The sequence below is a fragment of the Heptranchias perlo genome, chromosome 3, assembly GCF_035084215.1.
Source record: "Heptranchias perlo isolate sHepPer1 chromosome 3, sHepPer1.hap1, whole genome shotgun sequence".
In the NCBI taxonomy this organism is placed as follows: Eukaryota; Metazoa; Chordata; class Chondrichthyes; order Hexanchiformes; family Hexanchidae; genus Heptranchias; species Heptranchias perlo.
In genome coordinates this window covers 30,975,637-30,991,614 of record NC_090327.1, presented here as the reverse complement: position 1 = coordinate 30,991,614, position 15,978 = coordinate 30,975,637, and the positions used below count along the sequence as shown (strand labels likewise).

At 43.5% G+C, this 15,978-nt stretch overlaps 1 protein-coding gene across 1 annotated transcript in view; it reads left to right on the top strand.

Annotated features, from left to right (window-relative positions):
- The window catches only part of tg (thyroglobulin), a 419,486-nt gene that overhangs the window by 177,286 nt on the left and 226,222 nt on the right, over positions 1-15,978 (top strand). Inside the window, exons 32-37 of the mRNA XM_067976982.1 lie at positions 1,448-1,559; positions 2,818-2,897; positions 3,448-3,588; positions 6,945-7,010; positions 11,742-11,885; positions 13,077-13,241. Coding sequence (XP_067833083.1) covers positions 1,448-1,559; positions 2,818-2,897; positions 3,448-3,588; positions 6,945-7,010; positions 11,742-11,885; positions 13,077-13,241 — 708 coding nt within the window. The remainder of the gene's footprint in view (positions 1-1,447; positions 1,560-2,817; positions 2,898-3,447; positions 3,589-6,944; positions 7,011-11,741; positions 11,886-13,076; positions 13,242-15,978) is intronic.

Genomic DNA, 15,978 nt, shown 5'->3' with positions numbered 1-15,978 from the left:
CGGGGAACCCAGAAGTGGGCGGGATCGAGGCGGGATCCGGTCCCGCTCCTGGATTTCCCGATTTTCGGGGCCCCCCCGCCGAGAACGCACCCAATAGCGGGTGGTAAAATCGAGCCCCATGTCAACATCTAAGGATAGGTTAGATAACTGGTTGAAGGAAAAGGGATATGGGAACAGGGCAGGCACATGGGATTAGGACAACTGCTTGTGTGGAGGATAAACACCAATACATACTCATTGGGCTAAATGACCTGTTTCCACGTTGTAATTTTATGTAATTTCTATGTAATTGTATGTAATTTCTATGTAATTCTATTTATATTAACTTAGCTGAGCTCATCTGGAGGTGACGAGGATGCTACAATTGTTAGCCTGCCCTTAGGCTAAGAAGGGGGAAAAATAAAATCAGTGGGAGTTCTCTCACCTAGCCATTATCCAATAATTCTTTCTGGAAATTGCACGTGTGGGGAATTGGCATGACAGAGTGTGAAGAATTGATGCGATGTTCAAACAACTCAGCATGCAATCAGATAAGACACAGCAGGTGTAGCGAGCTCACTTGGCAGTTCAGACACGTTTCAGGGAGAGCTGTAACATTTGTTTATTCTCAGTGCATTGCAACTTCAGGCGATTCCCAGATTTTAAATATTTGTGGAGCGCTGCTGGAGGCTCTTTTTCATTAACTTTAAGCAGAAAGATTGTCACTGGGGACTGCACTGTTCAAAAAACTGCATGGGATAATAATTGGTCATTTACCAGCACTTAAACATTTTTTTTAAACTGGGGATGTCCCAAAGTGCTTTACAGCCAATTAAGTACTTTTTGAAGTGTATGAAATGCTGCTGCTAATTTGCACACAACAAGCTCCTACAAACAGCAATAAGATAATGACCAGATTATCTTTTAGTGATGTTGGTTGAGGGATAAATATTGGCCAGGACACCAGGGAGAACTCACCTGCTCTTCTTCAAAATAGTGCCATGGGACCTTTTACATCCACCTGAGTGGGCAAACAGGGCCTTGGTTTCACATCTTATCTGAAAGACGGCACCTCTGACAGTGCAGCACTCCCTCGGTATTGCACAGAAGTGCCAGCCTAGATTACATGCTCAAGTATCCGAAGTGGGACTTGAACCCACTACCTTCTGACTCAGCGGCAAGAGTGCTACCACTGAGCCACAGCTAACACTTGATTGTTTTGATCAAGCGATACAAGAAAATCTCACCTCTTATTTTGTCTCTTATGTTATCCTGTCTATAACTCATCCTGTACATTAACTGAAATGTAACAGTGACTCTTCAAGAGGGCACTGATGGTGGTTTCAACTGTTCAACAACTTGCATTGCATTATTGTAAAGATAATTTTTAAACCCAACAAATGATGGCAATTGGCTCACTGGGTCAGGAAGTTAACAGTCAATCTGAATAGCACTTTATTTCCTGCAGATGTGCTGGAAGGAAGGGTGAAAAATTTTTACAGCCGCTTGGCATTTCGTGAGCTGTGGGGAATTTCAGTAAGGAACAGGCTGAATGTGACTGCAAGAGGGATCCAAGCAGGGTAAGTATTCATCCTCTGAGGCCTCCTTTACAGAGGAGGTCACAGCAAACATTGGACTCACGCTCTTCATTTGCTTGTTTCCTTGAGCCTGCTTCATCATTGCTGATCTGTACCTCAACTTCATTTACCCACCGTAGCTCCATATCTCTTGATAACCTTACCAAACAAAAATCCAGCGATCTCCACCTTGAAAGCTCCAATTGTCCCAGCATCCACAGCCTGTTGGTGGAGAGAACTCCAGATTTCTACTTCCCTTTGTGTGAAAAAATGCTTCATGATTTCCCTCCTAAATGGCTGAGCTCTAAATTTAATATTATGCCTCTCTTGTCCTGGATTCCCCTACGAGAGGAAATCATTTCTCTTTGTCTATCCTATTGAATCCTTTTATTATTTTAAACACCTCGATTAGATCACTCCACAATTAAGGGAATACAAGCCAAGTTTATACAACTTGTCCTCATAATTTAACCCTTTAAGTGCTGCTATCATTCTGTTGAATCTGCGCTGCAACGCTTCCAGGGCCACTATATCCTTCTTGAGGTGCGGTACCCAGAACTGAATGCAGTACTCCAGATGGCGTCTGACAAAGGCTCTATAACAACTGAAGTATAACTTCCTCCCCTGTATATTCCAGGCCTTTTGAGATAAAGGCCAATATTCCATTAGCCTTTGTTCATTTGCTCAATGTTTAGACACTTTAGGAACTGCCCATGTTGGGAAATCTCAGGAACATGTGCCACAGAGCCCTGGCCTTTCAATGTGCTGCACCATAAGGTAACCTCATTATAATATGGGCAGGGGGCCAATTGAGGCCCACCTCTCCTTCGCCCGTGGGCCCCAGCAGACTTCCTGCTCCACTTGCCTTTGCCTTCCATTCACAGCTGCCCGGCTGTGAGATGCTGACCAAGTTTAGATTCAGGGCTATTTCCCCTCCATTCCCTAAGTCTTCAGCAAAAAAATGGCAAAGGAATGCGAATTAGGAAGCAGGGTTATTCCAGACATGTACAGCAAACAAAAGAACCCCATTCAAACAGAACTATTAACCCCTTTTCTGCATGGAAATGCCTGTTTTCCATCTGACAAATAGCCACAATGGCACGATTGAAACCATGGGAACTGTGGTGCAATCTGTTGCAGCTTTCTGGAGAGTGGCCCTGGGGAAAACCATTGGTTTGGGTTGTGACCCTTGGCAAATATTAGAGTAATATTGTTATAAAGAGTACTGCTGAACTGACTTGCTGCATCTTTGTTCTCCAAGGTTCTTTGAGTGTGAACGTTTGTGCGATGAAGATTCCTGTTGCAAAGGATTCGGATTTCTGAAAGATCCACGGGCGCCAGGTACTAACTATCAATTAATAAAGTAAGAAAGAGAGTGTAGCAGACTGTGCACATGGAAGAAGGGAAGCTATTAGATGCTAAGCTGTTAAAGGGGGTAGATAAGTTGAACCTAAATAAATTGTTTGACAAAAGCACGAAGGGTTCAAAACTCCTTGGGCCCGCTGGTGCACTGGAGGCAAAAGTTGGTATGTTGCTCGCTGAAAATATGCCCTGTACCTGGATAATCCAGCTGGGTAAAGATCAGCGGACAGTGGCATCTACTCCAAGACACTTACGCCAGCAGAGTGGGGCCAAGGATATTCGGAGCCAAATTCGGTAACTGCTACCAGACACAAACCCATAAAACCTGAGGTGAGGACAGGGAAAGTCTTGACTGTTACATATCCCCCCCACCCCCTCACATAGTGAATAGCCTGCCAACACTCACTGTCCAAGCTCAAACATGAAGAATGGTCACTTGGGTGAGGTAAATGTAGGATGGCATTGCCTGCAAAACTGGGAGAGAATTTCCCTGTTAAAATGTACTTTCATTATCAAATGCATTTGATAGACATGGAGATGACGTGCCTTACGCTCAATAGCCTTGGCGTCCAGTCCTGCAGTGAGGAAATTCAGAGCTGGCGTATCCTGGACTGTGAGTCAGCTGACGTGGACACACTAACCTATCCGTTTGGATGGTACCAGAAGCCTGGTATGTAATGAACTCTACATTTCCAGATTTATCTTTCTTTAAAAATTGACTTACATTCATTCCATCAGCCTGCTACAAGTCCAGGTCCCACAGGCGGGAAGCCAGTATTCAAATTGGCGAGCTTTGCACTGCATTTAACTTGTGGTATGCTTACTTAACCAGGTAGTGCCAGGTGCTGACAGTGGGTTCCCAAAGGTGGGAAAGTGTTCCATTTCCTTGGCCAACATCCCTCAGCTTGATGACTACAAAACTTGGCCCCCAAAAAATTAAAAATTGAAAGAATTGAAGATGACTTCCTTGTTGGAAGAAACGGTAACAGCCAATTTGGCAGTGAAATTTCCTGTGGGGGCGTAATTGGAAATCTGAAATTATGCCCATTCGTGTGCCCATCTTGCCGATATCAATTTACTCTTAAATTTCCAGCCAATCTCATTGGCATGCGTCAGAGCGTAAACAAACAGAAATCACCACGTATTTCTTCTTTTAAGTATTAAAATTAAAGTTTCAAATCGTCTAACCATCATTAGGCACAGCATGTTTGAAAACATACAATCGTGGAAGCTTTTAAATTTTTAATGTGACTCATATGGAAGATATAAAAATGTCTTCCATATGAGTCTCTAAATGCATTTAGAGAAACAGAAAAGGTCTTAGCGAGAAAATGGCTTACAAAATCACATAAAAATGGCAGAAAAATGACTGTTTCCTGCTGCGCCTAAATTTCTGGGCTTAATTTTACACCCATTTTGAACCAGCATAATTGCAGGAAATTCGCGTGTAGGGCTATTTAGTCTTGGGGCTAATAGTGAGCCCAGGTGCATTCAGCTCGGTGGACGGGCATAAAGAATCAAGGAAATCCGGGCGTAAGGTGATTAGGTGTGTCCGAGTTTGCTTGATCTATTCTGCCAGGTATTTGCTTTACACTCCAATTCCGCATGTTGCTGGAGGTAAATACACAGGAAATTCCACTCCTTGGTGTCATTTTAATGCATGATTTGACTGATCTGACAAGAACATCTGGTAGTGCTTTGCATTAACTCTAAAGGGGAGACTTTATGAGACATTTATCTTGACAGCTTTTACATCACCACTTTGAAATGTGTAAAGCTTTTATTTATGGGCCTGGAAATATTCAGTGTGTCTAAATGTGATTCCGATGACATTACACAACAATAACTGGGAGCCAAGGGTTGGCCATAAGGAACGAACTACTTACTTCGAAGAAAACTTTGAATCAAGCCACAGCATCTGAATGTTGCACCCTTGACTCAGCTCGGTAATGATAAACATGCCACCAGTTTGGCAAGAAATCCACTGCTTCAAGCACTATTGCTCTGATTTCCGGTGAAAACAGCTGCTCAAGACACTCTGCGTCGTGGAATTGAGCCATATCGACCAGAAAAGTCCCAGGTTCAATCCCATGTCTGTGCTGTTAGTTGATCTCAGCTGTGTGTGTTGGAGGGGGTGGGCAGGGTGGAGAGAGCAGTGAGGGGCACTAAAATCAGTCAAGGTTCCAGCTGTTCATCTCCGTCCAATGAACCCCTGCTGGAAAATGCTTCCAGTTGCACATTAGTTGAGGTTCGGGCTCAGCTGTGATTAACCCCCACTCCCACTGTCAAACAGCCTATCGACATTCACTATCCAGGTTCACACGTGAAGAATGGTGGCTTGGGTGAGGCAATGGAGAGTGGTATCTGGAAAAGAGTCAGCATCTATAGGAGAGCAGGGGGAGTAGAACCATAGAATCATAGAAAGTTACGGCACAGAAAGAGGCCATTCAGCCCATCGTGTCCATGCTGGCCAAAAAAGAGCTATCCAGCTTAATCCCACTTTCCAACACTTGGTCCGTAGCCCTGTAGGTTACGGCATTTCAAGTGCATATCCAAGTACTTTTTAAACGAGTTGACAGTTTCTGCCTCTACCACCCTTTCAGGCAGTGAGTTCCAGACCCCACCACCCTCTGGGTGATAAAACTTCACCTGAGCTCCCCTCTAATGCTTCTACCAATTACTTTAAATCTATGTCCCCTGGTCACTGACCCCTCTGCGAAGAGAAATAGGTCCTCCCTATCCACTCTATCTAGTCCCATCATAATTTTATATACCTCAATTAAATCTCCTCTCAGCTTCCTTTGTTCCAAAGAAAACAATCCCAGCCCATCCAAACTTTGCTCATAGCTAAAATTCTCCAGTCCTGGAAAAATTCTCGTAAATCTCCTCTGTACTCTCTCTAGTGCAATCACATATTTCCTGTAATGTGGTGACCAGGGCTGTACGCAGTACTCAAGCTGTGGCCTAACCAATGTTTTATACAGTTCTAGCATAACGTTCCTGCTCTTATATTCCATGCCTCGGCTAATAAAGGTAAGTATTCTGTATGCCTTTTTAACCAACTTGTCTACCTGTCCTGCTAGCTTCAGGGATCTGTGGACATGCACTCCAAGGTCCCTTTGTTCCTCTACACCTCTCAGCATCCTCCCATTTATTGTGTACTCCCTTGCCTTGTTTGCCCTCCCCAAATGCACTACCTCACACTTCTCTGGATTGAATTCCTTTTGCCACTTTTCTGTCCACCTGACTAGTCCATTGATATCTTCCTGCAATCTAGAGCTTTTCTCCTCACTATCAACCACGCGGCCAATTTTTGAATCATCTGCAAACTTCTTGATCAAGCCCCCCCACATTCAAGTCCAAATCATTAATATATACCACAAAAAGCAAGGGACCTAGAACTAAGACTTGCGGAACCCCACTGGAAACAGCCTTCTAGTCGTAAAAACACCCGTCAACCGTTATCCTTTGCTTCCTGCCACTGAGCCAATTTTGGATCCAACTAACCACTTTCCCTTGGATCCCATGGGGTTTTACTTTTTTGACCAGTTTGCCATGTGGGACCTTGTCAAAAGCCTTGCTAAAATCCATGTAGACTACATCAAACGTGTTACTGTCATCGACCCTCCTTGTTACCTCCTCAAAAAACTCAATCAAGTTAGCCAGACACGACGTTCCCTCTCAGTATCCTTCCATTTATTGTATACTCCCCTCCCTTGTTTGCCCTCTCAAATGCATTACCTCACTCTTCTCTGGATTGAATTCCATTTGCCACTTTTCTGCCCATCTGACCAGTCCATTGATATCTTCCTGCAGTCTATAGCTTTCCTCCTAACTATCAACCACACGACCAATTTTTGTATCGTCTGCAAACTTCTTAATCAAGCCCCCAACATTTAAGTCCAAAATAAAAGCAGGGAGGTTACGCTAGAATTGTCCAAATAAAAACAACACAGAAGAATTGTGAAGGTCAGTTTCTCAGTTTGTGAACTATCCGTTAACTTGTCTCTCAATTTCTGTTTGCAGTGAGCCAGTGGAATCGTGCACTCAACATGTGTCCCCCCGTTGGCCTTCCTCCGCTTCCTCGAAAAGGTACACTCAAAGATTTTACACCTGCCTACTTTTCTTGCCTGAAGAAAGGAAATGGGGGAATGGGGGAAATTATCACAAAAAATGCACACAGCTCAACTGATGTCTTTACTCACTGTCTCTCAGGCGTAGTGGTTCATTTTTCTGCCACACGTTAATTGTTTTGTTGCTAATACTTTGCTCGGTGTGAAGTTGTAGTGTGGCACAGAGCTCCTGTTGGCCCCTATGGTTACTTCCAATTGCCAGGGGCAAAACCAGAAAGAGGGCAGAATCGGAAAGAGGTTGGTCTGAGTCTTGCTTTGCTGCTGATGAAAATTTACTGGAAACCTCAATAACCTGGATGAATAATGATCCCTACCTAGTTCAGGTGGATTTTAAAGATCCAGTGGCACAATACAAAAAAGAGTAGGGAGTTCTCCCGATGTTCTAGCCAATATTCTGCAGTTGACCAATGCCATCAAAAGCAAATTATCTGGTTATTCACCTCATTGGTTTTGTGAGATCTCAGTGGGCTCAAAACGGCTGCTGCATTTGCCTACATGACAATAATCACTGTCCATCAGAGATATTTCTGAGAGATGTGATGAAGCACTGTATAAAAGCTGGCCATTTCTTTCTTTCTAATGCATCTCCCTCATAAGGTGCAGAATTAAATGGAAAAATATTTTTCTTTTAAACTTTTGAGGGAAAATGTTGTGAGGCCAGAATCCCAGTACAGCGCCAGGAAAGCAGGGGCTATCAAATCAGGCGTGTAGGTTAGCAAACCTGATATATGGTGCTTCCAATGTTTCAGTCATTAAAATTAAAAGGAAAATTAAAATTGGGAGTGACAACTTCTACAGCAGATCCTCCCAGTGAGCGACATTTCATGTTTGGATCCTTGCCTCGGAAAATGTACCTCTTGGTGTTTGGTTTCTGAGGTGGGGTGAGGTAAGTGAGGTCTCTTTGGGGTTGAGCTTGCTCCAAGATGACACACTTGGCGTTGGAAGGTTGGAAAACAAGTTAATCCTTTGCCTCAAACTCAGTAATCCCCTCATCCAGGTAGGTCCACAGTAGTCCCGGAAATGTAGACCTGTTACTGGCGGCTGGGATTCTTTCCACTTGACTCCAGTAACCCTGCAACCTGATCTCCCAATAGGTAGGGTAATCATAGTTGGATAAGAAGTAGAAAATTGCTTTGGTTAAACTCCGGCAATACTCTTGCACGCACTTAGGAGTCCGTAAGCTTTGGCTCTGCTGACCTGTATTCAAGCCTTCTGGACTTGGGTGAGTGGGATGTGTCCCTACAGGGAGAGAATGTGAACTCCATATTAAGCAAACAGGTGGATATAGATTTGTCAGTAGCTTGAATTGGAGACTTATAAACATGGTGTTGGGATTCCATGCATGTCAGGCACCCAACTAACCAAAAAATGGTTAAGCAACCTGTCAACACTCAGCTCCAAGATCCCCTCTAAGTTACACACCATTCTGACTTGGACATATACTGCTGTTCCTTCATTGTCACTGGGCCAAAATCCTGGAATTCCCTACTTAGAACCATTGTGGGAATGCCATCACCAGAAGGACTGCAAAATTTCAAAAAGAAAGCCTACCACCACCTTCTCAGAGCATGTAGAGATGAGCAATACATGTATTTATCAGGATTGCCCACATCATTAGAACAAATTAAAATCAATTTAGACATCAAGAATAACTGTTTGAGTGATGCTTTAGAGGGCAGTTAGTGCCCATCGAAACGTACTGTTTTCAAGAAAGGAACGAAGAAAATTAGGGAAAAGAAACATTTTCTGAAAAAAAGACAAAGCCCTCACTGTGTTACGCTGCAGTAACCCTGAGCCTCTGTTAAAACACACGTTGGTTATGGCTCCTGCTGTCTTAGAGAAACCACCACCCACTGTAATACTCTGCTGTACCACAGACACTGCTTACACCTCCCTCTTTCAAAGAGAAACCACAAGTTTCATACTTCCCATCATAAGATCATGAGGTGTACCCATTGCTTGTGATACAGAAACCACAAGAAACAAGTCAGGCATTTGTTGCTTTGGGCTGAGCAGTCACCATTCTAATCCTTATTTTAACCATTTGGAATGTGACGTGACTCACTGCACTCCAAGCATCCGAACTGGAGATAAAGAGATGAGGATACCCTTCGGGCATAAGGCCATCGGTGACTCGCAACAGTACTTCAATGGTAAAAGTTATTCTATCATATACAGCATGATACTACAGGTAAAAAGAAAGAAAACCTTTCACAACATCCCAAAGCTCTTTACAGTCAATGCAATACTTTTTGAAGTGCAGTCACTCTTGTAATGTAGGATACGCGGCAGCCAACTTGTGTACAGCTAGGTCCCACAAACAGCAAGGAGATAATGACCAGATAATCTGTTTTAATGATGTTGGTTGAGGGATAAATATCGGGTAGGACACCGGAAGAACTCCCCTGCTCTTTTTCAAAGTAGTGCCATGGGATCTTTTACATCTATGTGACAGGCTAGACAGGGCCTCGGTTTAACATCTCATGTGAAAGATGTCACCTCCGACAATGCAGCACTCCCTCAGTAATGCACTGAAGTGTCATCCTGGATTATGCCAGCAAAATTGCAGTGATGACCAGCCCATGGTGTGGCTCAGCGGCATGTCACTACTCATGGTGGGGGGATAACTTTCAACTTTAAACCCATAGCGCTCGTTCTTCTCCCCCACCAAAGCACAAAGTTATCCCCATGGTTTATTCTGACAGTGAGGCAGGCAGGAGGTTTAAATCCAGATGATGCCATGGCCATTGAAGTCTTGTGCAACGTTAGGTGTTTCCATCCGATCTGATACGCAATGGTAATGGAATTAATTTTTGAAGTGAAGTAACTGAAATGAATGTTATGCGGTGTTGGTCAAATAGTGGCACGGGATCTTTAATGTCCACTTGAACCACTTAAACAGGCAGATGGGGCCTTGGTTTAATGTCTCATCTGTAGGTTGGCAGCTCTGACAATACAGTACTCCCTCAATACTGCATTGGGCTGTCAGCCTAGACTATGTGCTCAATCCCTCGTGTGTGGTTTATGAGGATAGTGGGGGGTGGGGATGGGGTGGGGGGACTTACTGGATGGCAAAAAAATGCAAGGGGCTGGTTTAAAAATGGCTCCATTTGTGTTGTGAAATGGATTCCGCAGCAGACATAACAGCATTTGAGCTGCTAGATGCCTATTTTTAAGTTAATCTGTAATTGTGGAGCTGTAATTCCTCAGTCCTGCTCTGTCACCGCGAGGGTGGAGGAGCAGGAATCCCAATGCAATGCGACCTCCACTCCTGACTCTGCTGGAGTATCCAGGGTCAGGGTGGGGTCAGTTAATTTTAATATTTCTGGCAGGTGCCTGGACACTGCTGTGATCCCCATTTATGGTCCCCACTTGTGCCCATCAATTGACCAAAATGCTGGTATCTTTCTGGCGTTCAGGTTGCTGGATGCACAGAAGAAGGCAGAAGACGTGGGAAATCTGGCAGATAATGTCGTCCCACCAGCTTCAACTTCTTCTTTTGTCAGACCATTTACTGGGCAGGCAGAAATTCTCCCTAACCCCAGGCCTCAGTGAGAATTCCCCTCTCTCGCTCTTTGAGATCCAGCACGTCCAGGTCCCACCCACTTCCCCATCTTTCCTGACTGTTTTATGACAGAAGTGCGCACCAGGCCCTGAGGAAATTCAGGGTTCAGTACCTTGCCCATTCCTGGGAAAAGTCCATACGGTCAGTGAGCACAAACCTGCTTCTTTGGACTGTGTGGGCAACTCACCCCACTGTCAGTTAGTCGCCATGGCCACCTCCATCTCCAGTGGCAATACCATTATGTTGGCTCTAGAGATGGACGTGGTGAGCATCTGTTTGGGTGCTCCCACAACCCCAGAGCCACTGGCTATGGCAGTGCAGTAAAGTGAACATGGTCTAGGCACTGCCAGTCAAGGTAATTGGGGGGTTCTCTTCAGTTGACAATTTTTATATCATCTCCTCTTCTGAAGGTGTTGACTCCTTGTCGGGCTCGGGTCATGCCCCTCCCCCAGTACCTTTTCCATGTGGCCATTATTCCTGACTATGTCTTGACTTGAGTCCCATCAGATTTTTCTACCACGGGATGCATCGCCGCTTACCCTGTTCTATCCCTATCCATTGTTCGTACACCCTAAGCTTTAATGTGGGCAACTGGATAACCATACAGAGCATGGAAACCTGGCTGATTTGCCCCTCCTTCACCTAGAAGCAGTTTGGCCAGATGAAGTGCCCCTGCAACTGAGATCCACTAACTCAGCACAGACTCAGGTTTAAGTCTGAGACCTTCCTGGTCTGTATGACTTATTGGATAAACTCGCTAAACCAATCACAGGAGCTAGCCTCATCATACATATTTAAGTTAGTGACATTTTTGGTCTGGATGATAAAAGCCTTTTAAGTTCTCTTTCTTTTTCTCTTCTCTCCTTCTTTCCTCTTCCTTTTTTAATCTATCTCTTCCTCTCTCCCATTCTCTCTCTCCCTCCACCTTTTCTATACATTGCTCTCCCATCCATTGCACATAGGAACTTGGGAATATACAGAACTGAAAAGACCTTTATAGTTTATGAGGCCAAGTTGAAACATATTGCACACCCTTCACCACTTATATCAGTATATTTAAATTCTGTAACACAGTCACTGCATTGCCTTGTTATCATTGACCCTAATGCTATGGTTTGATTGCAGTGTCACTGAACAACTGGCAGATCCTCAACGTGTCTTCAGTCCTTGATCCTACAATTTCCTCCTTTGACATTTTACACATTAGTAGAGATGCTCCTGTGGTGACTGAAGACTTCAGGAACAGTGCCAGAGACTGGTGCCTGGCAGGTAAACACATGGAAACAGCTGATCTAGTATAAGAAGGAACCTCCCACTGTATTGATATTTAAGAGCCACTTTTTGGAAACAAGGCAATGACCAAAACATGTGCATTACAGAGGTTGCTGACGTAATTTTGTTGAGTAGGAGATAGTGACCCTGGCTGACATACTCATAAGTTCCCAGTAAGTGCAGAGTCTGCCTCTATTTTGTCCACGTGGGAGGCTTGTGAAGGGAACTCTCTAACATTGGTCAGATTTCTATCGGAGAGAAAACTCATTATGTGTATGCTTTTCTTAGTGAATTTGACTTTTTTTTATTTCGATATAATTTCTGCCTTTTTGTGGGATGTACTTATGGTTTCTGAGATGAAGGATTCAGTGCTGGGAAGTGGACGGTTTAAGGCTCTTATTATCTGCATCAGGTACAATAGTGGTGATATTACTGGATGAGTAATCCAGAGACCTGGAATAATAATCCAGAGACTGTGAGTTCTAATCCCATCATGACAGTTTGAGAATTTGAATTCAGTTTTTTCAAAATCTGAAAATAAAAAGCTGGTATCAGTAAAAGTTACTGTGCAGCTGTTGGATTGTCGTAAAAACCCAACTGGTACACTGATGATCTTTACCTGGACTGGCCTATATGTGATTCCTGACCCGCACATGATTAACTCTTAAATGGCCTCTGAAGTGGTGTGGCAAGCCACTCAGTTGTATCAAACTGCTACATGAAGACGGCCCCCACCATCTTCTCAGGGCAATTAGGGATGGGCAATAAATGCCAACCCTGCCAGTGATGCCCACATTCTGAGAATGAACAGTTCCAATTCAGGTTTGGCTACAATGGAAATAAAAGATCGGGAGAGATGTAAAACGGGCTGCCGCTTCGCTTGTCTTTGAGGCTGACTGCCAATTTTTTGCAGTTGGTACTGACAGATACTCTTCATAGCTTCCTATCTCTCAACCTGTTCTGTGTCGAAAGGGTTGGAGTGAGCTTGCTGCTTGGGTTGGGAGTACGGTTTTGTGTAGAAGCTGGTCTTACCACCATTGCTGATTCTATCAGTGATGTCATTTCAAGTGAAGAAGTCCCAATTAAAATGGGACTGTTAAGAGTTATGTACTGCTTATCATGTCCATGAAATGGGAAATTTGGAATGGTGGGCCGTCTCTTACCTGTTTCCGCTTCTTTCCTGTGCAGCGTGTGCTTCCAGCCGTGCTTGTGTCACAGTTTCTCTTCATCCTCAGCCACCATGGGTCAGGTGCGTCTTTTACCCTGATACCCACAGCTGTCGACCCGGACTGCAAGGCCATGACTGTCGAATCTTGCTCAAGGAAGCAGCAGAAGAGCTCTACCACAAGAAGGGTGAGTTCCAACAAAAGTGCTTGTAGTTTGTTGGTTGTGTAATAATTTTATAAGCCATTTTCGCCTCCTCCCCTGTATGTGCTTACTCATGCTGTCTGCAGCACCATAGCTGCCAACAGCTCACTGGAACTTGCCAATTTTCATGTGCGAACCTAGACTGTGAGTGTTTTCTCCCAATGTTGACATACGTGCACCTTCCAACAGGGGGTCATTGGATATTGATTAGGAGCTGGTACACTGGTTAATGTTTTTCTTCTTTAGCACAAGGATGCTGAAGCTAACTGCAGCGTTCCTATTGCCAATGGTGGCTACAATTGAAACCACATATGTGGGGTTCAAAACCTCTTTAACCTCTTAAGCAGTATAGATGAAAACATAAAATTACAAAGCGATATTGATAGATTAGGTGAATGGGCAAAACTGTGGCAAATGGAATTCAGTATAGGCAAATGTGAGGTCATCCACTTTGGATCAAAAAAGGATAGAACAGGGTACTTTCTAAATGGTAAAAAGTTTAAAAACAGTGGATGTCCAAAGGGACTTAGAGGTTCAGGTACATAGATCATTGAAGTGTCATGAACAGGTGCAGAAAATAATCAATAAGGCTAATGGAATGCTGGCCTATATATTTAGAGGACTAGAGTACAAGGGGCAGGAGTTATGCTGCAGCTACACAAAACCCTGGTTAGACTGCACCTGGAGTACTGTGAGCAGTTCTGGGCACCGCACCTTCGGAAGGACATATTGACCTTGGAGGGAGTGCAGTGTAGGTTTACTAGAATGATACCCGGACTTCAAGGGTTAAGTTACGAGGAGAGATTACACAAATTGGGGTTGTATTCTCTGGAGTTTCGAAGATTAAGGGGTGAGCTGATCGAAGTTTATAAGATATTAAGGGGAACAGATAGGATGGATAGAGAGAAACTATTTCCGCTGGTTGGGGATTTTAGGAGTAGGGGGCACAGTCTAAAAATTAGAGCCAGACCTTTCAGGACCAAGATTAGAAAACATTTCTACACACAAAGGGTGGTAGAAGTTTGGAACTCTCTTCCGCAAACGGCAATTGATGCTAGCTCAATTGCTAAATTTAATTCTGAGATAGATAGCTTTTTGGCAGCCAAAGGTATTATGGGATATGGGCCAAAGGCAGGTATATGGAGTTAGATCACAGATCAGCCATGATCTTACCAAATGGCGGAGCAGGCACGAGGGGCTGAATGGCCTACTCCTGTTCCTATGTTCCTATGTTCCTAACAGACATTTGAAGGAAAGGGTTAACTGTACCCCTTTTAGTAAAGATATTTGGAAACCTGCAAACACAGTAATGTGGTAAACTGTGTTCTCGCAAATCATGTTTTCCCTCAATGATGCTGATGGCTTTGGAGAAGTGTGAGTTTTGGGATTGAAGACATTGTACTGCGAATAAATATCTAGATTATTAAATAAATAAGCTAGATGGATAATATTGAGCTTAAAGCATTGTCAGGTTTTCAAAACACACGGGCTTTTGGAAACACAAGCTTTTCAACACAGCAGGGGGTAATGTAAGAAAAGGCAACAAGGACATACATCAAAGGCTTCGGATCAGGAAAGCAATGATAGGTGTGAAAAAAAGCATGGGCCTGTCATTCCTATGTGGTAATCTGTTCAAAGAACAGGGATTTGTAAAACATAAGATATTATTGCATTCAGCATATGGTCAAATGGTATAAGGAATGGTTATGAAGCCAATGAAGCAATCAAAATTAGAGATGCAGGATCATTAAGAATGTCTGCATAGAAATGAAAGAGGTTTTCTCTACATGAAAGGCCATAAACAAAGATAGTAAAGGGGTGTTTTACAACCCATCGTTCGAGTACATGGTCTTTTCTACATCAAAGGGTCTCCGGTCACATGATCAAAGCCTAAACTGTCATTGAGGTATGTTAATGATTGAGGCATAGCAACATGGAGCGATTGGACAAAAAGAATCACCCTCCCCAATCCCACGTCCTATTGGGAAAAAAACAATATAAAAAGAAGCCTTTGAAAGAAGAACAGCCTCTTCACCACCCGGCAGTCACAAGGAACGCACACTGCAGTGAACATCACACAAGAAGAAGAGGACCTCGAGTTGTGAAGAGCTGATCAACCTTCAAGCCTGATGAGCAAAAGCCTTGGTTTAAAGGTTGTATATGTATTAATGATTTGCCTGATGTGTGCATGAATTGTTAAGTCATTACATAAGGTTGTGAATTATTAAGTGTGACAGGATTTTATAGAGGAAAGTCATATGTATGGTTTGATTTTGCTACATGAATGCTCATATGAATGATAACATCATTAAATAAATACTTCTGATTAACGAAACTACCATGAGTGAGGGTGACTTTCTTTGCTTGACTATTTGTCAAGCTCAGCTGTAAGGAATCTTACAACACCAGGTTATAGTCCAACAATTTTATTTTAAAATCACAAGCTTTTGGAGATTATCCCCTTCGTCAGGTGAATGAGTGAAAGGTTCTCAAATCGCATATCTTATATTAGGCTGGGACACCATCACACCAATCAAAAGGTTTCATTGGCGTTCAGACAGGTTAGCCACGGAGAACAGTACGTCCCAGTACACTGAATATACATTGTGTCAAATTACACAGACAGAGAGAAAGAGACCCAAATGGCAGAGAGAGAGAGAGAGAGAGAATATTAAAAACAGATAACTTTTTTTTTCCCTTGCTGGTGGGGTTATGTGTAGCG